The following is a 24,854-nucleotide window of genomic DNA, read 5'->3' on the forward strand; positions in this document are numbered from 1 at the left end:
GATAAAATATCAAAACAATGGCATTTTATTTCCAAAAGATCAAATGTCAACCTCATACCAACTATTTGGGGGGCACAACTAACACCTGTGCAACATTAGGGCAGAGTGGAAGTCTTGAGAGCCCACATGAGAGCAGAACTGTCAAACTAAAACTGACAAAAGTCCAAGACAGAAACATAAAGACCCTCAGAGTATATTATGAACTAGTTTGGATGAGCAGTTGTAGGCGAGGCTGCAAGCAGCAGTTTTTAGGACGAGTAACCAGCCACTACACGTACATCTTAAAGGGGTGACGTTTGTCGTGTTTGGCAAGTCAGTATTGCAACAAAACCTACATGTGACCTTGGGCAGGGGGCCCCATGGCTCAGGTGGTAGAGGGAGCAGCAGGGCTCTGAGGTCAGAGTTTGTGAGTTGGACATTTTTTCCAGTTGAAATGAGAATAATGAACTAACATGCCCTTTAATATGGCAATTGCAATCTCTTTCCCAAATAACTGCAGTGAATTACTTTTACTAGATTGTACAGCCTTGGCGTGTAGGACAAGGAGGAGACGAACGTTTATTGAAACTTAAACCAGTCCCACCCCAACCTGAGAATGAGGAATGGTAGTTTCCTGATGTGGTCTAGGTCTGAAGAAGACCAGCATCTTTATTGACTCTTCGCTGTTTGGAACTCATCATTTTAATTGATTGAGGCGTTTTTGTTGTTGATCGGCCACATTAAATACACTTTGAGTCAATGTTGTAGAGAAATTAAACATTTTAGACTCTGTATTTTATACTTATTGCACATAACTAATGAACAGGGCATTTTTTGGTTCTGCAGATGGCATTGATTAAATAGCTTAATCACTATCCTTCATGTATTCTTTGATTTTTTTTCCCCTCATGTCTGTGCCAACCTCTTTATTTAAAAGGACACGTTATTAAATCGAGGCTTGAAATGCATTTTAATTTGATGCAGAGTCAGAGACTTACCAGCTAAAGTACATCAGATCAGTGCTACATGTTTCCCTGAGGGCACCACTTGGCTCATATTAAACAATTAACAAACAGTGTATTATTGATCGGTGGTCACCTTGCATCCACTTGGGCCAATATGGTCCGAAACATCCACGCTGTGTTTTAAGATTTAAACGATTTAGGTGATGCTTCCATCGATCAACCTTGTGCAACTGCAGCATAAGCAACACTTTAAGTAACCACTAAGGAATCAATAATCCCAAACAATCTGCACGGGCTGCAGAAATAGTGCCAAGACTGATGTGATATCTGTCTGCTGCACAGTATAAATCACTGGAGAATAAATGGTGCGCAGTGACACACTGTAAACAAAAAAAGAATTGTTGTGGTAACACATAATAACAGTCACCATTTGGTTCCTCCAGGCTGACTAGGCAATAGTTGTGTATCCAAGAATTGTTAATTAAAGAACAGTAAAGGAGGAGGATTCAATGATTATCAGATATCTCAAAAAAGATGCGGTAATTGATCATTTACACTCCACTTCCAATTTGAATAGGTTTTATTTTGAAGCCGAGACTGAGAGTCTTGTTTATTCGTTGTTTTATTTCCATGTAGATTACAGTGAGTGTAATTATCATTTCAAAGACTGTCAGCAGTGAATAACCAGTACATGCTTCAGAAGCCTGAGTGGTCAGGATTTGATTAATGTCTCCTTTCTTTCCTTTATTAGCCGGCTACATCTGGACGGTCTCGCTGCATTGATTTGGGCCTTTTCATTTTCATGACACACGAGTTGCGCACTAATACACCTCTTCCAATACGTCTTAATTTGCCCTCCGGGTCTATCCTCTCCTCCCTCCGACGTGCCGTCTTTCAGAAATGCTTTGCTGACTGTCAGCTTTAGTGTTATTCCGAAGCATTAGTTTTCACAGTTTAAATAGCTTTCGCAGCAGTCGGGTGTTGCATTATCTGTCGTAGTGGGAGGAGAGACGCCATCATCTGGATTTAGAGCTCTTTACCTTGTTTTGTTTGGCTGGAAATCACATAACCACTATTTAGTGACAAACAAATGTTGGATTATAGGTCTAAGAATTGACTGATTTATTGATTCTTAGGCATTTTTTTTTTAGGTGTCTTTTGATCAAGCTTCATTTGAACCACAGTTGGCTGTCACACTGACATCAGCCTCTTCTTGGGTAGATAGAAAATAATCTGTTGGGCTTGATATTTCCTTAACCCTGACAGAAGATGTTTGAAAAATCAATATTCCACTTTGCTGAATAGACATCCTGCACTGATGCCGTCTATTATCTAATGTAATGTAGGAAGAAATCTGTCTCGTTTTTTTTTTTTTACATTTTTGAATATTCATTAAATGTTAAAAATCATGTCATTCATTTAAGTGTTACACTAAAAAAATAAGCTACTATTCCCAAAAAGTTGGTGTGTTGCTTTGAAATAAATATGATCCCTTTTGTTTTTTACCAGCACCAAGTGGTGACATGCTTTAATATTCAAATGAAATTTAAAGAGTTACAAGCGAATACTGAGTAGTTCCTTCACTCAAAACACTTATTCTTTACTTTTAGATGTTTGATTGCACTACATTTCTATACATTATTTTCTGCTTTAGATTCTTAACACATCTGTGATTCTGCAAAATCCAAATTAAAATGTTATTTTATGGGGTCAAAGAGGGGAATTATTTATTTCAAGTATTGATACACTTGATTTTAAGTCAGTTCAGTTCAGCTACACCATCAATAAATCTGCCAGCTGCAATATATCTTGATCTCTTTGCTTTGAAATAAGTCTTGCATTCCATGTTAGTGTGTGTGTGTGTGTGTGTGTGTGTGTGTGTGTGTGTGTGTGTGTGTGTGTGTGTGTGTGTGTGTGTGTGTGTGAGAGATCGCTACCGGGAATGTCCCTGACGACAGAGAAGGAAGTGGCATGTTTAATACAGTGCCAGTTGCTATGGATACCAATGAGGGACGTGGCACATCAAACATTTAACAGTTTCCCATCGCTTGTGATGTCATCAGCCTCTTTTCCATTTCTTACATAACATCAGCTGCTAATGTCCTAACAGGGAAAAATAAATCAGGCCGGAAGTCCTTATACATTGTTATGTGAACAGTGCTGTTGGCACTAATATTAATACTAAGAGAAGAGGAGTTGTTGGCAACTAAGGAGACAGTTGACGTCTTGCGCTTCAGACATGTCTGTGATGATGTGTGTTTCTGTAGGTGGGAAGTTTTCTGTAGCACTTTCTGAGATCCAAAATAACTCCTGAGTGTTTTCCTGTGTCGTCTATGCTAATTCGCCACCTCCCACTGGCTCTTTTCTGTACCGAGCTGTCATCCTACAGGTCACAAGCAAGGAAGGAGGGAGTCAGGCAAACACTGCTGTCTCATTTAGAATAAGAATTCAATTTAGAGCCTTGTCTGACATCGCATTATTATCTTTTTAATTATCAGTCAGTGGATTCTTGTTTCTTTGCGTACACAGGAAAATGCTGTCAAAATACAAATGAACATTTCTCACTTTTGTGTTTGCTAAAATGTTATATAACAGATGTTTGCTCGCGAAGGAGGGAGTATTGATTCTATATCCTTGGATTTACCTGTTTTTGTTTACTCAAACGGTTCCTGAGGTGAAGACAGGAAATTGCAGCATGTAATGAACATCAGCGTTTGTGTGTCGGACTGAGCCCAATGTGTCATTGAGCATCAGTCGCACCACTGATGCTTGCTGTCATTGTCCGACATCTTGGGGCTAATTAATGGGATGCTGTGGTGCATGACAACATGTTGATTCACGTCATTAGATCCCGTCTAATCACCGTGGCATCCTCGCACATACTCTTACACTGCATCACTGCACAAAAAAGAAGAAGAAGAAGCTATGATTGAATCTGCAGGATTCGTCTCTTGAGATCATCGGCGAGGTGTACTTTCATTTAACCAACAAGATGCATGGATTTCTCTCCAAGGCTGAAAGCAGGTGACAGGACGGGTCATTTATATTCCAGGCGTAACTTCTACACAATACATTCTGACCCCCCTGAGCCTCAGCATCCTTCAGAGGTCTAGACCAGCCATTGAATTATGGGGCTGATAGGGATTGTGTGGCGTGAGTTGCCTAGCAACCTGTATTGAGTGAGGCGGGAGGCCTGCTGATAGGGAGATTACCAGAGCCCCTGATAAAGTCCTTCCTGTCATGAACGGCTGCTTATCGTAGCTCTGTCAGAGGAAAAATGTCAGCTATTAGCTCCTCCAAAACAGGGAGTCAATGCAGGTGCCACACACACACTGTTACAGCGACAGGTAGACATCATTTACTCTGTTAGTCACCAGCAGGATGTTTGTTAACTATTAAAGGCGTATCCCTCATGAGCATGTAGTCAGTTTTCCTCTTTTCTATTTTTGCAGATGGAGTGTTTGGTAGGTGCCAGGAGCTGGCGGGTGCAGACCTGTACACGTACGATATTTCCTCCTCTGCTCTGCAACACCTCAGGATCCTCCTCCAGAAGCTGGCTCACAGAGGTACACGCTGCCTTCACTCCTGTCTGTCTTTATCTGACTGTTTTGCCTTTATCAGCCATGCACAGCCCTTCCAGCACCTGCCATTGTGCGAAGCAAGCCAAATAAGCCTTTCAAACTCATCACCATTGAGTTGGAGCTGGTCATTTGATCAGGCCATTGTTTTGCCATCACTGCCCAACTCCTGCAGCAGCCAGTGTATTTGGCTCGTTTTTTGGTAAAGATTGAGAGCTCATTTTGTGGATGAATCACTTGGAGGTGTTGGGTTTAATCACAGTGGAGAAAATTTCCCTCATCAATCAACAGCAGCTAATGGGCTAAAAACTTTTGGGGATATAGTATGTTGACAAAATAATGTCATAAAATCATGGAAGAAATAACAATAGATCATTTTTGTCCATCAAATATTAGCCTGCCATAGTGTATTGCTAAGATAGCATATTGGATTGGAAATAATAGAACTGGCTGCTGTTTCAGACATTCACATTTTGGCTGATTTTATGCACGGATCTCTCTATCTATCTATCTATCTATCTACTGTATGACACAACACTGTCCAAGTTAACAGCAAACAAAATGACAGCAAAAACACAAGTCAGAACACACAAGTATATTCATTCATCTGGGCAATTCAGACAAGCTACAGGGACAAGAGAGGACGAGTGGATAAGTGCTTGTTTTTAAACCTTCTGTTCTGGTTTTTTTATGACTTCGAAGTTTGAGTGTTTGCATCATTTATACCAAGACAAATCACTTGTAATGCGAAAAACCTGTGAAACATCAAAATCTGATTCTGATTTGGGGTGAAGTTACCAAGTCAGTTCACTTTATTATTTCAGATGGAAAACTTGGTTTGTAGTTAATATTATTACAACAACAACAAAGTACAAAAAAAATTGTATTTGACAATACATAAAACACAATAATTGCATTAACAGTAACAGTCACTCAGATGCTACAATGTGGAGGAGATTTTAGTTTGGCTGCATTAAACTTTGGTAACTGGAATATGCAGCCTAATAGGAGGATTGTGTGTAGGAAGAGTTGCGATCAAGCTGTGAATGGTTCCAGTTGCCAAGCTTGGGATGTGACGTGATTTATCAGCATCATTGCACAGCAGATTTGACAGTTTTTGGCTGTGACGATGTAAATGGTGGACTGTTTGGAAGCCTCAGTTATGTCTAATCTTCTTGCTTTAGAACTGGGAGAGTGCCTTTTTGAAGTATCTAAAGCCAGACTATGAAGATTGCTTGTGAGAACATATGATTTCTTTACAATGCTGAGGAATCTGTAACTGCTGTCACAACCCACCAGGGGGCAGTAGACACCTTTAACATCCACCGTGACCACAAACATCAGCCCACCAAACATAATTGGCTTTGCAGGCCACTCTGAGCTTAATATCTTCTAACAGGCGTGAACCATTAAGAGTAAGCAGTCAGCCAGAGGAAATCAAAAAAAAAAAAAGGAGAAAAAAATGCAGTGATGAATATTAAGCCAGGCGAGACCACACATTTATTCTAATTACTGCTTCGGAATAAACTAATGAGAGCGAGGAGGATGAGAAGGGGTCCGGTGTGTAATTTTCCCCCTGCCCCAGTTTAAGGAGGTGTTTAATTCTATAGGTTGCTTTTTCACCATGAGACTTGTTGTCTGACCTTGTGTTTTTAGACGCCCATTTAGAGACGCTGCAGACATGACATCATCACTTTGAATCATTTTTCCGCTCTGTGTTTTGCCGAATCACACCCACCGACACAGCTTTATCTTTGGATGAGTCCACAATGCACTATTAAAGCTTGTGGCACATTATCAGTTTAGCAGCTACTGAAGTGTCATTTTTGAGATGTGGGGGGAGCCTTTTTTTTTTTTTGCAGCCGAGACAGGGTTAGTGAGACCATTGTACTGTAACCTAAATTGAAGAGATGAAGGGGGAGGAACATCAATGGAATCGATTTACAATCCTCTTTATCTTGCATCAGAGAAGCAGGTTGAAATCACACAATCTGCACTCTACACAACACCAATGTCATTCAGATCAATAGAAATTGACCTTTGTACAAAAGGGCTCTGGTTGTCTGCGTGTGTAACTGTTGGCAGAGCACACTGTCTGGTATTACATTTTCACCACAATACCTTTTGAATGCGGGGCGCTGTCACCCAACTGCAAATGACTTTCATATTACACAGCAGCTGAAGCAACTTTAGTATTCACTGTGTGCAGTGGCAGTGTGTCTGCACATTTCATCGTCAGGCTTCTGTCATTTTTGCTTCAGAATGGTTATGGCTCTGCTAGATGTGTGCACTTGTGCAAACTCAGATGGTGTGAAGATACATTCAGGTGCTAATTCAGGTGCTGCAGTGTATTAATTTGATGTAAAATGGACTATTTAATTGGATCGCTGGAGAGATCAAGATTAAATCTGTAGATTCAAAGTAGATGATGCGTTTTCCCTTTGCTGGTCAGTTGAATTATTGCTTAGCTTTTCATAAAACTGTGCAGTAGAAAACATTTTGGGGCAGGAAAAATCAAAAGGGAGAAGTGCTTGCTTAAAAAAGGATAGAAAATCTACAACTACCAATCCACTCGTAACCAAAAGAAAGTGGCAGTCTATTGATTTGGCAAACCAAGGCCTTCTTATGCCCAACCCCCTGCAGCAAAACAGTGTTGTGTACAGTTGAGGCTGTCACCATAGTTTCCTGTTTTGAATGCACAAGTGCAATTTGTAGTTTGAGCAACAGCCTCAGAGAAAAGAACTTGTCATCTAGCAAATGAATGCAGAGCGATGGGCGCAGAAAACATGGAAAGAAGTTAGCTCATTAGCACATTAGCCACATTTAATGATTCAAAGCTGGTTCAAACTCAGCAAAGTTCCCATTTAAAGCTCATAAGACCAAAATACAAAATGAACAAGTTGGAAATGTACTTAATTCCACCTATGTGTTTTGGTGCTGCACCTCCATCAGGATGATTTATAGAATCAGTAACAGCAGCCAAAACAAGAAAGCTGATCTAATGACACACAGAGAGCCTCTAAACGGTAGTGGGACTATTAAGTGAAGCATCTAAAACTGCTAAAACTAACTTTATTAAACTACCTTTTTTTTGAATAGTATGTCTTTGGACATCTGTATTAGACACCTAAAAGAACGGCTTTTTTTTTTTAACAGGTTTTACAGTTTTGATTCCTTAAACTTGCATTGTTTTACTTTCGTAGATCTTGTAGGCACGCAGGCTTAGACACTATTTATGCTCTTGTATGGTACTATTTATATTGCACCTTGATTCCAGAGAACCTCTTTGTCTGCTGACAGAAATGTACGATAAAATGACTTCTGTTTCATTTAAAAATGCAAACTTTCCTCCTCTCTCCTGGATGTTAGCGAATGTAAACCCTGAATGGCATTTCCTCTGGCTTTAAGTGTCACTCTTCTGTGCCTGAATTTGACCTTATCAATAGCAATAGAGGAGGAATCTAAATGATGGACCTCCTGGCAATGTCTGGCACTTTTAAAACACCTTGGGAGTCAATGACATGACCAAATTGTAAAGCCACTAAATCAAATAGTCTTAAGGTGCTTTCAAAACCCTGCATGTAGTCTGTTTTGGGTGTTTGTTATAGACCTAATTGTACTGTAATACAAACCGCACAACAAATTCTCAGGCTGCACACAAGCCAGAGGCCTCCATCTCCAACAGGCACCCTGGAGCTTTTAACTGCTGCCTAATCACCTGGACAGGTGTGCCTCATCAGGCAATCATGTGTAGCAATCCAGGGAGGAGCTTCAGAGAGGGAGAAGGGAGCACTGGGACGCATTCAGCTGGAACGACATGGCTGAATCCTTGGTGAAGTCTCAGATGAAATGAAGATCCTTGAGTCAGCTCAGATCAGCAGAACATCCCTCCTAGAAGCTCACAAGATCACAAAGAATCATGTCAGAGTGTAACACCGGTACTAACCTGCTGTCAATTGACCTCCTGACCCGGTGCAGTGCTGTAGATACTCTCATACTGACAAGTGAAGTAAGATGATGCTTTGTGACATTTGCATTAGCTCCATTGACAGACCTAGTCAGTCATGGAAAGTCAGTGACCATAAAGTGACATCATGTCATCCCAGTGCCACTGAAACCACGTCACTCATGGTACTGCACACCTGTTTCCTTTGACAGACGAGCTGTAGGTAGATAATTTAGCTAGACAGTAACAGAGAGAGCAGACACTCACACTTGAAACTGAGCTGTAATGAGGAAAATAAGGACGCTTTTATTTTTTATCATGCAGCGCGAGTCCTCGCCGGTAGAGTTCAGGGTCATTTTTAAAGAAAGCTATAACAGATTGCACTGTAGGCAACGTGATTTTCCTCTTTCTTATTCTAATTTGTTGGCAAATCATCTTCTGTGTTGTAGACGTTCACCAATTGTTTCGCAGTAATGGGAATATGAAATGACTTCGGCAGAGGTTTGCAATTACCCTGTGATGCATGCTAGCTTTATGTTAGTGCAATTTCATTGGTGCCAGACAGAGAATATAATATAATAGCTGTTCTAACATTGCTGTCCCGCTGGTGGTTCAGTCCAAAGAAGATTTCAGAGAGTCCAAAAATGCCAAGCCTAAGTTTGATGAAATGCGTATAAAACGTTGCAAAAGACACGCAAGATACTTTCCCTTTCATTGAATGACGCAGAAACGTAGATATGGAATATCTAGTTTGACTGTTTGTTTGACGTAGACCCGTTAGCTGTGAGGCTACCATTACATCCATGCTTCATACCCACAGAGGAGCTGCTGTTGACTTCCCCTCCGTTAAACCAGGAACCGTGTGTGCCGCGATCCACTCCAGCATTTTCTTCATAATCTCTAGTGACTTCATTGAAGTGAGACTGGATGATTATTTCCTTATTGCTAATTGCGTTTTGAGCAATTTCTACAGGGATTTATTTTTTTAAACCTGTAAGAAGTTGCTGGTGCTTGCTGATTGTTTAGTGTTGTGAGAAGTTTGGATGAAAAAAAAAGGTCAAATATGAATGATCCTGCAGGCCATGTTCGGTTCTTTTGAGGGAGAGATGAGTTTGCAATCTGCAAATTTAATGCTATATGTTACTAGAACCTGCACTCTGGTCCTTTTTTCTTAAATAGAGGAGAATTTGCATTTTTGTTTCTTTGTGTTTGTGTGTGTGTGTGTGTGTGTGTGTGTGTGTGTGTGTTTTCTTTTTAAATCGCAGCAAATGGAAACTATGACACACTGACACACACAAATACATTCATATTTCGGGCCACGGTATTGTACTCTTGGTTTGACTTACGTGTTGTACTTGGATTGACACATTTCATTTTGACTAATTGGGCAGAACTTAGAGCTAAATTATTCACACTTCTCTTCCATTAATGCCATTAAAATCCGTTGGTGGACACAAGTAAAAGGAAAGAGGAAAATCTGCATTTCAAAAACACCAGATGAAACAGCAAGACATGTAGACAGGATCTCATCTAATAGGCTTTGAATATTTAGGAGGCCCCCTCTTTCTCTCCGTCACAGACAAAACAGACAGGAGGCCAACAGAAATATCTCGCTTGTTTGAAAGCTGTTGCGCTAATGGCAAGGCATTAATTAACTGAAGCATTTGCCTGAGACGAAATCCCTAACAGCACTTGGTGACGGAACCTGCTCTTTCTGTGGACTTACAGAAGAATTTGCATGGCATTTAGCTCCTCAGTGCCATGATAATCAGCTGAGAGGTTGATTGAGATGAGTCCAACCGTAAAGACCCTTCCACTTCTCGCTTCAACTTTTTTCTTTCACAAAATGCCTCATTCGGATTCTGTAATTTGCGCCGGCATACCTTTTCCCTCAAGTGCGCCCATCGCAAACACTCAAAACGTGCATGGAACTGAGTGCAACCCCCTCCCAAGAGACAGAAGGGGGTAGAGATGTCACAGTCAATGACGCCAGCAGCAGCCTCATGTTTGCTGTGAGCCCGTTTAACCAGCTGCAGTTAACCACAGGTACCATATGGATCCTTTAGGGTTGAAGCCAGACCTGATTTTATGACTGATATTAGCATAAATGATCATCCCTGTGCTAATATATAGCACCACATCGGGTAAGCCACGGGTAGTTAACTGTCATTGTTGCATGGATGGATAGCTGAGCTGCGTTCCATAACAGTGACAACATACGCTGCTTTGAGCTCCATTCAGCGCTGCCAAGAATGACTGCAGGCATCTGTGGCTGCTCTGCATTGCTCAGATCCTCATCTGGTGCTTATGAATATCTATGAGAATACCCAGTGTCTATGGGCGACAAACCAGGCTAATGAAGATATTTTGTGGTGTTGAGGGTTCATTGCTGTTAAATATGTCCACATCATTGAGAGCGGCATTGTTTCCTCATATGAGCCCAGTAAAAGGTTAGGCATGTGGCAGCTGGGAGTATAAGCTTGCGCCAAATTATAATTACTTCTCTCACATTAAAAAATGCTTCTGCACTGGAATGGAAGCATCATCAGTGAACATCTTGGCTTCTTACAAAATTATCTGGTGTTTCTACGCTCGTTGCCGATGGAATGCTGTGCCTCTTGGCTCATTGGGAATGAGGCCATGTTTTGGGTATCTTTTTTGCTTGGGTAGCTCCATCTGGTCTTGGCACCGCTGTGCTCTGCCCCTGCCCAGGAGTTCTCCATCCCAACTATGTGTTGGCAATTAGCAGAGATGTTGGCAAGGTGTCAGGCCGCAGTGTGACATTTTCACCAAGCTTGTTGACTGGCAGTGGGGTGTGTTTGTGTGTAAATGTATGTGTATACATTAGTCTCCTCTGTGTGTGTGTGTGTGTGTGTGTGTGTGTGTGTGTGTATGCTTTGACTTGAGCCACTTTCAGGGACACAAACTAGACTTAAGAAAGTTGGGGATGGCATAAACAACTGAGCACAGAAACCATGTATACAATCTCTGACATGCAGATGTCTGAGTCAGTGGTTAGTGAGTGTTAATACCCCAAAATACCTTAAGTGAAAGTGTGTGTGTGTGTGTGTGTGTGTGTGTGTGTGTGTGTGTGTGTGTGTGTGTGTGTGTGTGTGCAGTAATGGCTTTCTTGTGGTGCTGTGTAATTTAGACCTTATCTGTAAAACCAATTCTGTTCTATTCTTCCCCTGGCTTTTGTTTTTCACTCTCATATTTACTAGAATAGATACACACTCAAAAATGTGTATGGCCCTTAGAGTAGATCCCATTATTTAACCAGTTTCTTACAAAGAAAATGTAATACTTATGCACTCTATGCACTGAGTGATGAAGGTCCTTGTCTGACCCAGATGTTGATGAATAAAGCAGAGAAAGTAAGTGTGGTAGTGTGCAAAAAATTGCTGCCGTGGTTTACATTGTTATTGAGACATACTGTATTTTGACCAATATCTCTGAAGTTTTTAATTCCTAAACTTAAGCTGGCATATACCTGTAATATGTAATCTAATAGACACCAGCTCCATTACAAATTACGGTGTTTCAAAGCTTTTCATTTTCAAGTTAGTTTTTTGACAACAAAAGATGTCATGTATCTGCAAAGAAAAACCTCAATAAAAACTTTCTTAGTTAAAGGAATACCTTGCTGGCAGTCCTTTATCCATTTCAGTCAGGTTTTGTTGAGGGATTTGAATATTGTAAAATTAAATACAGTCTCTGATGCATTGGGGAAAAAATTTGTCCAGGATTTTGAGCCCCGATTACCATAATCTCCTCAACAATTTAGTCTTTCATTCAGTGTGTCAGTATGAAGCCCAAAAAACTTGAAATGGTCAGCTGTTTTTATTTTTGAGATTTATTTATGAGTTTCAAGTTTACACAATAATGTAATATTTTATTGTGTTCTCCCAGCTCTTGAACTGGTCTGGTATTCCCTCGTCTGTCTTTTGGAGTGTTGAACAAAAACATTGCTTTCTTACATCTTTTAATGAATTAATCCAAAATCCAAATGAAGTGGACTGTTTCACTATCTTTTACTCCGATAATATGAGAATGAATGTGCTTAGGTAATTAATGCCATTTCAGTCAGAGCAATTGATAGAGTTTGTGGTGGACCCAAATGCAGCAACAGTTAGCGGAGGCAGCAGAGGATCTTTATACTTCAAAGTAACAAAAACTGCTCTGGGAACTCGCTGGTGAAAAACAACTCAGGCAAAACCGCATCTTGTGAAAAACAAGCAAGATTAGAACTGGCAAAACAGAAAGAAGCAAACTGAACAAATATCTGACAAGAGAGATAGAAGAGACGACGTGACAAGACTCAAACTGATGACAGAACTCGAATACAACAGAGTTAATGACAACGAGAAACAGGGCAGAGAGCTGGAGTGTCGGCGAACAGCTGATTGGAGAAGAAAGTATAGGACGAGGGTGAAGACTGATTATCAGGTGACAGGTGAACACACAAGCAGGAAGTAAAGCAAGCGAAGCAAAAAGACAGAATTGATTTCCAAACAAAACAGGCACAATACAAACATCAAAACTCAGAAGAATGGAAGGCAGAAGGCTTTAGTCCATGACTATTAAAAACCCTACCAAAGTTATAGTCCAGGCAGGAGGTTAACAGCAACGTGTAGACCAGAGGATTGAAACGCTACACAGTCTGGACTGTTTGTAATTCCACATGAATTTCAATCCCTGTTTTCAGGTTTGACCTGGCAGGATGACGTCACCCAGCAGGTCATCGCCCGGGAGCTCTCAAAGCTGAGGAGTATCCCTGTCCACCGTCAGGCTGCAGCCCCGAGCCCCCTGATGTCCTACAGCAGCTCCAGAGACAGGAAACTGAGGCCCTCGCAGGCAGAATTGAGCAGAAACCTTCAGCAGTACCTGACGGACCTCGGCTTTCTGCCACAGGATGAGTTGGGCGTGCGAGCTGGAGTCCAACGTCAAGGAGCCAGTACTCAGGTAAGAAAAAGCCTAAGTATCATTTGCTGATGTCTCAGCAGAGGTGTGGTCAATATACAAGAATCTTTAGTGGTAGAGATTACTTCTACTCAAGAGATTTTTAATGTAGTAAACCAGATTTCCATGAAGTCATTTCTCAGGTGTGTGTGTTGTTCAGGTCATCTTTTATGTTTCAGACACACAAGTTCCTAAATGTATCCCTCTTAAACTTCCCTTCGTTTTCATTACAGTAAATATTTCAACATTTTTCTTAACAACTGAGATTTAAGCCTCAAACTCCTAGTGATTATCTCACAACCCCTCTGATTTACATAGTGACCAGTTGGGGTGACCCAGACCCCTCGGTTGGACACCACTGGACCAAGATACCCAGCTCTATATACAGCAGTAAAACCCAGTTTCAATTCAGCAAGCTACAACAGAAATATTATGCATAAAAAGTTATTAATAATCCAATTAGAAGAGTGCTTATGCCAGTAAAAGCCTGTCATTTTTGCAGAAAAATTAATGAAAAAATAGAATGAAAACCAAAAGTTAAAGCGTCTAGATATATTCCTAGAATAATATGAGTGATAGAAAATAAATGATACATAAATAATGAGCAGCATATTAGTGGATATTGTGTGTTTTAAAGGTTCACTGGATATTTATTGACAAATCAATGAAAATGTCAAAAAATACTTGAAAAAAATCGTATCATTGTTACTAATCTTCGATCTGCTCTGGGATCCAAATCCGCCCAAAAATTTGGTGGGTTTATTCTTGGCCCAAACTTCACCTCTCCGCCGTGTTTAAAACAGCTGGTTTTTGGTTTTGTTTTTTGTTTTGCTTAATTTTTCATAGTAGAATTCCTCACTCCATTAGAGGAAAATCATGTAGGCTGTAACAAAACTGACCAATAAGAAACCGAACTGCTGAAAAAGTGACGCATACTGCATACATAAACAAAAGAGCTGCTCATTTTCTCTTGGTAAATTATGGAAATGTCTCTTCCTTTCCCTCTTGAAAAGTCAGTCACTATCTGTCCTTGCTGGGGGTCGCCCTCTCGTCCCTACGCCGCTTTTGTTTCTCGCTCTCTGTCTTCTCCTCGCTCCCACTGAGCAGAGACCCTTTTAACACAGAGCTCTTCCATCACCTCTTTACATTATTCAGCCCTCATATTTAGGGTGGAACCCCAGCTTTGTGTGGAAAGTGCTTGGCAGCCTTCATAGGCGAGTTGCTTCCTGCTGCTGTGTCAGTGCCGCCATAATGCAAAGTTGAAGAGTTCAGGACCTTCCTTATTGATGAGATGAGCTCTTTTGTTGTGTAGCGTGATGGAAAACGGCAAACATGGTTAGCCTGAATAGCAGAGCACCCCTGTCTTGGCCTCTCAGTATACTTGGCTGGGAGGGACTGACATTTACTCTATATACATTTGAAGGACAGAAAATGGCACCACTTGGAGATAGTTAGTGCAGCAGCCACGTGGAAAATAATGCTGCTTAGTGCCTCAAACACACAACACTGCATATTTCAGGGCCAGTTTTAATCCAGACAATGATCTTATATGGTTTAACGACTGCAACAGTTCTTGTATCTGAAATACTGATTTTGAAATCAGCAACATGCTATTTCTGGCAGAAGGAATATGATTTTCAAAGTTTGTTTTGTATCATGGAAATGCATGAAATTACTCTGTGAGTGACACTATCTCATCTGTGATTTCCATAATGCAATTTCCAAGAGCAGTTGTCTTTGATCGGGAATCCCTATTCATATCCTGTCCTGTTGAATTGAGCCCAGGTTGCTTTTCTCTCCACGCTGAAGCCTGTCACAACAATGGTGACCCAGTACAACCCATCTAATGTTCTCAGGGGCTGAAAGATGGTTGCAGAGCTTAAGATTCAGTCATTTTAGCTTCATGGATGTGTCGTTTTCACACGTTATAACTGTACAATATGTGCATTTTGTGTTTTAGAGGTCTGATAGTCGTTTGGAGCCTAGCCGACCAAAACCCCAGCAGGATTGGAAGGAAACCACAATCTACAGCCTTCAGAAAGGAGCCAGCCAACCTCCTGTCACTAAAGTCTTCTCCCAGAGTGGTGAGGGCAGGCATCCCAAACTGAGTTCAACCTACTCCAACAAGCTCCTTTCCAACCACCTGGAACAGCTCCTTGCAGGGGCACCAGGCACCCAGCAGGGCGCTTCAGGTGGGGAGGCCACGTGGCCCAAAGGGAAGCTCCACTACCTCAGCTACATCCGTCCGGCGCCGGGTGACCAAGCTGAACAGCAGCCTCAGGTGGTGTTAGGCTCCAAAAGCCCTCATCTAGACAGACTCTTGTTCAGGGGTGGTAAAAACCGACTAAACGCCAAAGAGCCTCCTAATGTCATCGATGGTAAGATCCACGTAATCACTGATTCATAGACATCCCTCTCGCTGGAATTTATGCAGTATTTCTGTTGGAGGGATTGGGTTTCGGGTTTTGTTGTCAGGTTTTTTTTTTATATATATATATATATATATATATATACAGTATATACGCTTGGACTCAAGGATGAACTGATCAGATTTTGATGGTTAAAGGTAATTTTTAATCACGTTTTTCAAGATAATAAAACAATCCACACTAATCATGACAAAATTTCATAAAATGACTTTATTTTATGATTTTTTTTTTTTTTGAAACTGTGTTGTGCAATTGATTCGAAAATTTAGAAGACTCTCACGCTGCAGAATCTGAATCTCCTCAGAAAGAACAGTCTGATCTGTTCCCTCCAGATGAGAGCTGTAAGTGGACAAGTGGGAGTTCTCCTCTCCCTGAATAACAACTGGAACATTTGTTGTCACCTGTTTCTCTTACTGTCTACCACGTGCTCAAAATTTTTTTACCAACATTAAGCTTCAAGATCTTTAATTTTCCCCCCAAAAAAAGACTCACAAATTGAGCTAAAGACTGCACGAAAGCAAAGATTTTGCATCCTGATAAAACCTGATGAGGATGATGCACTTTTAAATTGTACGAAAAAATTATACACAAACATCAGTAATGTGTACTTTTACTTTTAAGAGTGAAGTAAACACGGCATCAGTTACTTCTCTACTTGGATAATGAAAGTGTGTACAATAGCGTAGATGTCAACTGTAACTAGTTGGTGGAGGCTTACAACAGCGATTCTGTTGGATTTGCTTCTTAAGCAAAATTGTGTGTGTGTGTGTGTGTGTGTGTGTGTGTGTGTGTGTGTGTGTGTGTGTATGTGTGTGTGTTTTAATACATCTAGTGCATGTAGTTTGATTTCAGGCATCATACTTCTCTCTTTTGTGTTCAGACCAATTCATCCATAATCTGGTGAACCAGCTGGGAAGGCACAGCATCAACATGGACACTTTGATGGGCAAAGACCTGGACCAGCTGGCTGAGGTCATCACTGGGGCACTGCAGGAGGTGGACGTGAAGCAGCCAGCGGCTGGGGCCCAGCCAGGACCAGGAGCCACTGACTCCAGTGGGGTCACAGAGGGTAACAGGGAGCCATTGGCAAGGGTGGATGTAAACCAAGACCACAGCCTAAAGTCTGAAAAAGACCAGGGTCTAAACCAGAAAGGCACTCCAAGATTGAAACCTCAAGGTATATTTTGTGTTATGGAGATAAAAGCAGGCAATATTCTGAGTATTTAGTTGAAGTCAGAAGTGTAGAGTTTTCACGCAATCTACTCACATACTTTGTGTTTATTTCCAGGCCCAGAAGTAGACAGCGGAGACAAAGGGCCTGTTGACAAGGTGAATTTAAAATCAATCTGCTCAACCAACAAATTGGTTTCTGAGGGAGTGGGGAATGTCCAAACCTACACTTAAAACACGTTTGAATGCTACTTCAAACAGAAATGATCCAAAACATTAGCAGATGAACACGCACTACCAAATTACTGGAACTTGTCTTTTCAAGTCATCAAACTTGAAAATCGTTTGCCATGCAGCTTTTGTTAAACTTCAAGTACATAAGTAACCCTGTTGATGTAAACTTACATGGTTTCTTTTAAGAAAGAGGAATGTCATTAGGCCTTGGACCACCACACACACGTAGAGATGCACACTGGGGGAGTTCATATTCAGTTTCCAATTGAACTTTCTGTTGCAGATTGAAGTATTTTTTCTGTTCTTTTTTTCCAAATAAAATACTTGTGAAAATAACTTGAAAATGTCTTGGCTATTCTAAAAAGATATCTTCCCTGACTTTAACACAGCATGCAGCTTTTTTCTCCAAATTGCTTGATTATCTCAACCTGGAGCCCTTCGGTGACACTCCTGCAGTCAAAAACGGGCCACCAGCTCCTGATGACCCCCCAAAAATGGTGGGACTGGAGAGCGTCCAGAGCCGAACGATGCAAGGCCAAGCACCAGTACCCCACCGCTGGGAGGAGAAGATCATGTCCATGCCTGCGAAGGAAGGTTCCACCTTGCGTTTGACCGGTGATGCAGCGGGGCCAGACGTGCAGGTGGACTCGGAGATTGAGAAGTGGATGCAGGGGATTCATGCCCCGGCAGGGAAAAAGCAGCCAGAAGAGCAGGAGAAGAAGGACATGAGAATCAAAACTCAGCTGGTCCATGTTGGAGTGAAGGAGTTCTCCAGCAGAGGAAAGGACAGACACTTTGGTTACATTATAACCGGCTCAGAGTAAGTAGGATGGAGTTTATCATATGATTTCACATGTGAGGAAATTGAGTTGGAGATTTCGAAATATAATAGGCCATTCCATCAAAATCAACCATATTCCAAGTTGCAGGCTCTCAAAGTACATAGGGCTATGTTGACATTTTGCCCTTTTAATTTGTGGTATTTTTCCCTGCATTGCTGGGTCCTCACAAGTTCAAAAATGCAGGAACCCGACCACGCAAAATTATCAGGGATGAGAAACACATTTTAGTTCTGTTTTAAAACTACAACCGAATCAATTTGGTATCCAATCCAGGTGTCACATTTCAAAGGTGAAACTGGGTTTTTATTCATCACTTTTTTAATACATCAATAATAATAAGGTAGTTATTACAGTCTCAATAGCAAAACTGAACTAAATGAACGTCTATGACATGGAGTAATAGAAGGAAACATTGGTACCCTGGATATGTCATCTATTTTCTGATAATTCATTGGAGAAAACATTAAAATTCATTTTTGGATGAATTTTCATGGGTGATATCACCATGTGGGACAGAGGGTTGGTAGGAAAACCTTGAGCATATGAAAAGTACCTCTTCTAGCCATGATTCTTGCTGTGTCAGAGTAATTTTCTAACGTGTGCATATGTGAGAGCTGCAGTGGCTTTATTTGCAGGCCATGGTAACGTAGAGGACTCATGCACTGGTGGTGAGTGACAGGAAAAGGCAGAGTTTGTTAGGCTGCCAGCTCCATGTCTCTGTCACTGCTTCAATTTTACACACTGAAATGGAGACAAAACTCATGCTTGGTGATTTTCAGAGTACAGGCAATATTATTAAAAGAATAATGCTTTTTTTCCCCAGCAATTATGCCCCCCAGGCACATACTTGGCATAAACTAAATAGAAATATGTAAAACAACAACAACTGTACAATCTGTTTAGAAATACAAATTCCCCAAAATACCCATTAAAATAAATCCAACATGTATCAGTAATCCCGTAGTGGCTAAAACTATTAATATGCATGCAGTAAAGATGATGCCTGTGAAAGATACTGGTAATATAAACAGCAGTATTTTAAATATCCTGCATAATATCTCCTCAGAAAATACAGCTGCTTGCACCAAAGATGGAGCCGCCGACATGATGCTTCACGTGCATGGCTGGTGTATTTTAAGAATTATCTGTCTATCAATTGCAGTTTTATGAGCCGTAGTTTGATTTTAAACAGTTGACATCAGATCTTTTGATATGTTGCTCTTCGGTCATCATCCTCAAATCCCACAGCAAACATGCACTTTCTACATCTTACTATCCACTTGGTTCATACAGTAGCTTCATGTTTTAGCTTATTGCTGCACTTAGCGGCTCAGAACTATTCGAGGCAAGTCCATTTTCACATGCCTACCTGCTTTGTTGACTTGCTTAGACCTGCCTTAAACAAATGTAATTTCTGTCAAAATCTCCCACATAGTCACATCTTTATGGACAAGGAGTTAGACATCCTGAGTCTTTGACAGGAGCAGTTACAGAGTTCTTTCTCACTTTTCACTCAGCTCAGACTCAGCACTTCCTATCAACTGTGTCTTCGCCCCTGGCCCTCTCTCAAATCCCTTTATGGTGTTATCAAGTCCAGAGTCAGTGGGTTGTCCTTCACCTGTTCAACAGGCTCATAAGGTCCGACAGGCACAATCTTTGTCGCGTTCTTGCCGCACATAGCAAAAACGGATTAACATGTAAACACGCTATATGTGTGGATCTTGCAGGGAAAGAAAAAAGCCCATCCAAGTGAAATATCCTCACCTCCTTTGACTCCTTCCTGGTCTGTCCCCTCAGCCCACCTAGCGGACACCTATAGCTGGTATATAGAGGTGTCGGCATTTGCTGCAGACCTCATGATTGCACGGTTGTTATCCTCAGCTCCTTCCTTCGCACCCTGCAGTGAGGCTACGCAAACCTGCTTATCTGACAGCTCCTGACATTGTGGTGGTGCTTGTGTGTGGTTTGGGGAATAGGAGGGAAGGAGGGAGGGGGGTGCTATGTGGAAGGTATGGATGGAAGAGAAAGAGACAAAGAGGAAACCCAAGGGGGAAAGTGCTAGCATCAACAACCAAGTCACTCCTGGAGCTCTCCAGTTGCTAGAATTACCGCAGAGGGATGCAAACGTGCCTGGAATTGCTTTGGCAAATCTTTAACTTCCAAAAAAAAACCAACAAAAAAAAAAAAACCCTAAACCTCTCAAAAAGTGGCAAAAAAAGGACAGTGAATCGAACACTCGTGCATGGCATATGTGCTCTCCTGCTGTTGGGGAAAAAAAGCTCGTCCAGCAAATTGAATATTAATAATTGTAAAGATGTCTTATTGTGTTTCATCACTTTGTGTTGATGTCACATTGCGGTCAATTGGCAGGTTAAACTGTCAGCAAGGAAGTAGCTTTTCTGTGCGTTTGTCCTTCTCATTCCTTCCATCCAGCACGTTGGACCCACAGATTGCCTTTGTTTGGTCTATTTCCTTTGCGATTTACTCTCTGAGTGAGAGAGCCGCCACGGACTGAGCTGAGATGAGGCATGGCTTTATCAGACCACCATTACACTTCACCTCCATTCCATTTGCACCTTATTATTCTCATCTCAGTGCGAGAGCGCGTGCGTGCCAGTGTGTTGTGTACTTTGGGTTATCATAGTCTTTTATGAATGTGCGCGACAGGAAGAAAGTGAATGTAGGCGACGAAAAAAGAAAGATGAGAGGAGGAAAGAGAGAGAGAGAGAGAGAGGCGCATCCATATGATACAGCCATTACACCTCATGCAGGTTCCATTTGCACCTTATTGTTTGTCTCATTGCTGGAAAAAAGCAGGTGATTTACCAAGCCTGAAGAGGCAGCTGATCCCTTTTCCCTCGACACTGTTTGTGTGTTTGTTTGTGCACGCCAGTGTGTGTTTGCGAGCGTGTGCGGCACATTCGTTCAGACAACTGTAACTTTTCCCTGTGTGCAATGACCCAATTGTGGGTATGAATTGTTGCCGTAGCTCTCTTAAAAAAGATAGCATTTTAATGGCTGAATGGCTACATGTCTCTTGTATGGGTTTGGATCTCCAAACATGACGTGAGTGTGCTTCTTCCCTTAGCTCCCTCACCACTGACCAGGGCTTGGACTTGATGGAGCGCCTCACCCAGCGGCTGAACCTCCACGCCGCAGACCTCACCCAGCTCTCGTATGTACCAACATGCTGCACACCCACGTCACAAATAATGATTTGCTTTACATTTTACAAGCCATATACTCAGCATAGAGGATAATTGGCCTCATTTAGAGCATTTGAAGCGGTTTTGCTTTGTGCCGTTGAGCCCTAAGGAAAGCGAGTCCAGACAAGGCACAAACTGTTTGTGTGAAAGTGCTTCACCACCCGATCAGTGACTGTAGGCGTTTGTTGTTTTTCTGACCTTTTGGAGTGTTTGACTTCTAGCAGGGAGAGAAATCAGGCCTAATTACCTCCAGAGCCATACTGATGTCTCCATTGTATTCAAAACACCGCCTCGCCACTATTGTCACTGTCAAAAAGGGAGCAGTCAAGCCATCAAACGGCTCTCATTTAGAGGGAGAAAGGGAAACAGCAGAGATGCGAAGAGGATAGTGAGCTGGAAATAGTGGTCCAGCAGGAGGCGGTTAATATATTAATGAGCGGGCGAACTGTCCTTGAACCCAGGCTGGTTTGTACTGTGGTTCCGCTGTACATTTGGTGTCAGACCATGTAGGAGGCAGAGGAGATGTGTTCGCCTAAGATCTGACAAGCCTTTCAAGACGCTCCAGCAGGAGAAGTGAAGTCTGGGTGGTTCAGTAACACCCGCAGCATATGAACACCAAAGCCAATGCGCTGCAGTCTGTGGCTGCGCTGCACTGTAGCTACAGAGCATTCTGGCTCGGATAAAAGAAAAGGAGAACCAGGCAGTATCCAGCGTATAACTCTAAAAATTCTCAAATGACCTCAAAAATCAAGGCAACCGAGGAGAAAGGCATCTCTAAATTGAAACTATTTTGTTTTGAGGGGCGAGAACACCATCATGCCGGCACTGATTGAGTTAATGTTGTTATTACACCTGTCATTTCACATCACATAATCAGCTGTGATGCTAATGCACATAATGATGAATGTCACTATCTGGATGCTGATGAATAGCCAGTGACATTATAGCACTTTGCAATCATTCAGATATCTATCATCACAATGCATTAAAGCCTCAGAGAATTCTACTGAAAAAAACAAATGGAGAAAATGTTCTCTTTGTAGGGCTTGTTTTTTTTTTTTTTGGGGGGGGGGTTTTACAAAGTAATGAAAGCTCATTCGTGTAGAAATGGCAGAGATGGAGGACGTGACGCAAGCTCATTGTGCCTCTTGCTGCACGGCCGCGGCAGGTGAGCGTTTGAAAGCCTCTGTCTGAAAACGAGTCGGCTCGAGTACAAGAGCTGGGTCAGAGCACACCGCCCTGCTTTGGGCCGCTCTGTCTCGCACGCTCTGATGAGCCCTGATAGGAAGACAGGAGAGGAGATACTCAAATATGACAACAGCCAGGGAGACTTTCAGACAAGAGAGTGTGATGAGGAGGGAGGTGGTTTTGATGTTGCGGAGATCTTCAGATGCTGTTCAAGCCTGCTATCTCGGTAATCAGCTTAAAATATTCAATTTGAAAGAGTAGTTTTGGATGATGATAGGCTGGGGATTATCTGCCTCTTTTTTTTTTTTTCCCCAGATGACGTAAGTGTTTTACTCAGTGGAGACACAAGGGGGAGTGGGACACACACTCACCAGTGAATCCAGTCTGTGCAGACACACACAAATGCACCCCTCTGCCAATATCCCGCCAACCATTCGACACATACACACTAATCATGTCCCACCAGCAGAGCTAATATGAAGTCCAAGCTTACACGTCCGATAACACCGGAGAGAGTGTGAAGTCCTCTAGATAGCTTATCAACCTTGACTTCATCTCCCAACTGTGGTTGTGTTTTTGTCCCAGTAAATTTAAATAGGCTTTGTGTGGCTTGGAAGAGGAAAAAAAAAAATCATGTCAGTTCAATTTGAGATGCATGAAGATCTTCGGCCTGGGAGAATGGATGCAGGGGTAAAGATTGTGGAAATATTGACATTTACAAGAGCAAACACAAGCCAGGTGAAGGCATTAGAGAAGGACATATTTTCTTTAGAGCTGTGTGTGTGTGTGTGTGTGTGTGTGTGTGTGTGTGTGTGTGTGTGTGTGATCATGCTCACAAATCAGTGCATGGCTGGGTCCGTCTGTCCGGCAGTATTGGCTTATATATTGCTCCTGGCCGAGTGAGTGTCCCTGCCTTGGTAGCAGGCAGAGTGATGGTGAGTAGGTCACAGCACTCTGGCAGTCTGATGAATTTCCCTCTCCGCCATACAGTCTGGCTGGATATACTCTAGAAATGTATGTACACTTTCCAAGATATACCAGTTGAGATATGATTATGTACTGTAATGGCTTGCTGGTTGAGAGCTTTTAGAATGACCAGCCAAATAGACATCTCAACTTGCCATGTGTGCTCCATCACAGCTGTTAAGACACGGCATGCAATATTTCAGAAGCTTCTGTAAAATGTTAAAACTACAAGGGCAGTTAGTTCAAGCCATTAGTAGACTTGTCACACGTTTATGAATGTAATTATTTTTGGGGGGTGTGAGGGGGAGTATTAGAAAATGGTTTCAGGGCTGAGAAAGAATGTTAACATTGTGCTGCATTACAGAGAAACACTAAGTGATCAGCATTTCAAATTTGAATTTTACAAAAACACCAGAGCTGCCTGTCAATGACAAAACAATTCTCATTGTATCAGATCAACCAGCAAGGACATGTGAAACTGTAACATCAACAATGTCTGTTGTGTTTGGCGTAGATCCCCTTATGTAAGAAAATTTTTGAACAAAAACATATCCAGAAGTTGCAATATTTCTGCGCCGCCTCCATAAATGTGGTCCTCGGAGCATGCCGTTGTGATTAGTGAGGGTCAAGGTCCATACATGAGATTTTCCTTGCAACAAACCGTCAGCCAAAATCTGGTCAATGTAGACTCCTCTCATACTAAAGTTTGGTTGACTGCGAACGACTACTCTAGAAACTACTTTGATGTTTGGGTGCATTTGAGCACCTCAAGGTATAGTTTGACATTTTGGAAGATACTTATTTTCTCTTTTGTTCCAAATTATATAGAATCATGAATTCCAGTTTTATACCTGTCTGATGAATATGTCTCTGTACTGTTAGCTTAGCTTAGCATCAAGACAGAAATTTGTAGGTAACAGATAGTTTTGTCTGACGATACAGCGTATTATACCTCTGTAAAACCAAAATGTATTACTTTCTCAGTGAAGCAGATGAGATATTGTGTCAGTTAGTATGTTTTAACACATTTAATATACTAAATGTCCTTCTCACAGCCTTTAGGCTAAGCTAGCTTGCTAAGCCAAACGGTCACATGGTTATGATTTTCTGAACTAACTCCGAAAAAAATCCTTTTAGAAATCCTAATTAGGGTATTTCCAAAATCGTATTCAATTTCATTATCATCCAATCATGTACAATAACAAAAATGTTACAATTCAGAATTGCGTGTTTTTGCTTTTATCCATTTCACAATCTCCAGTGAGTAGTGCAGTGATAACTAACACATCGATTGTAATTCCAAACTTCAACAATTATTTTTCAAAGTTCTTTAAACCTCATTTGGAGGATGAACAGAATTAGGTGTTGTGCTTCAAGCCTCTCAAGAAGAAT

At 41.6% G+C, this 24,854-nt stretch overlaps 1 protein-coding gene across 1 annotated transcript in view; it reads left to right on the plus strand.

Moving 5' to 3' along the window:
- The window catches only part of ptprn2 (protein tyrosine phosphatase receptor type N2), a 127,880-nt gene that overhangs the window by 20,141 nt on the left and 82,885 nt on the right, over window positions 1-24,854 (plus strand). Inside the window, exons 3-9 of the mRNA XM_086191534.1 lie at window positions 4,397-4,510; window positions 13,174-13,430; window positions 15,388-15,805; window positions 16,737-17,033; window positions 17,145-17,185; window positions 17,650-18,080; window positions 21,191-21,277. Coding sequence (XP_086047660.1) covers window positions 4,397-4,510; window positions 13,174-13,430; window positions 15,388-15,805; window positions 16,737-17,033; window positions 17,145-17,185; window positions 17,650-18,080; window positions 21,191-21,277 — 1,645 coding nt within the window. The remainder of the gene's footprint in view (window positions 1-4,396; window positions 4,511-13,173; window positions 13,431-15,387; window positions 15,806-16,736; window positions 17,034-17,144; window positions 17,186-17,649; window positions 18,081-21,190; window positions 21,278-24,854) is intronic.

The sequence above is a fragment of the Aulostomus chinensis genome, chromosome 21, assembly GCF_037954235.1.
Source record: "Aulostomus chinensis isolate RoL2024-O1b breed Wild chromosome 21, RoL_Achi_v1.0, whole genome shotgun sequence".
NCBI lineage: Eukaryota > Metazoa > Chordata > Actinopteri > Syngnathiformes > Aulostomidae > Aulostomus > Aulostomus chinensis.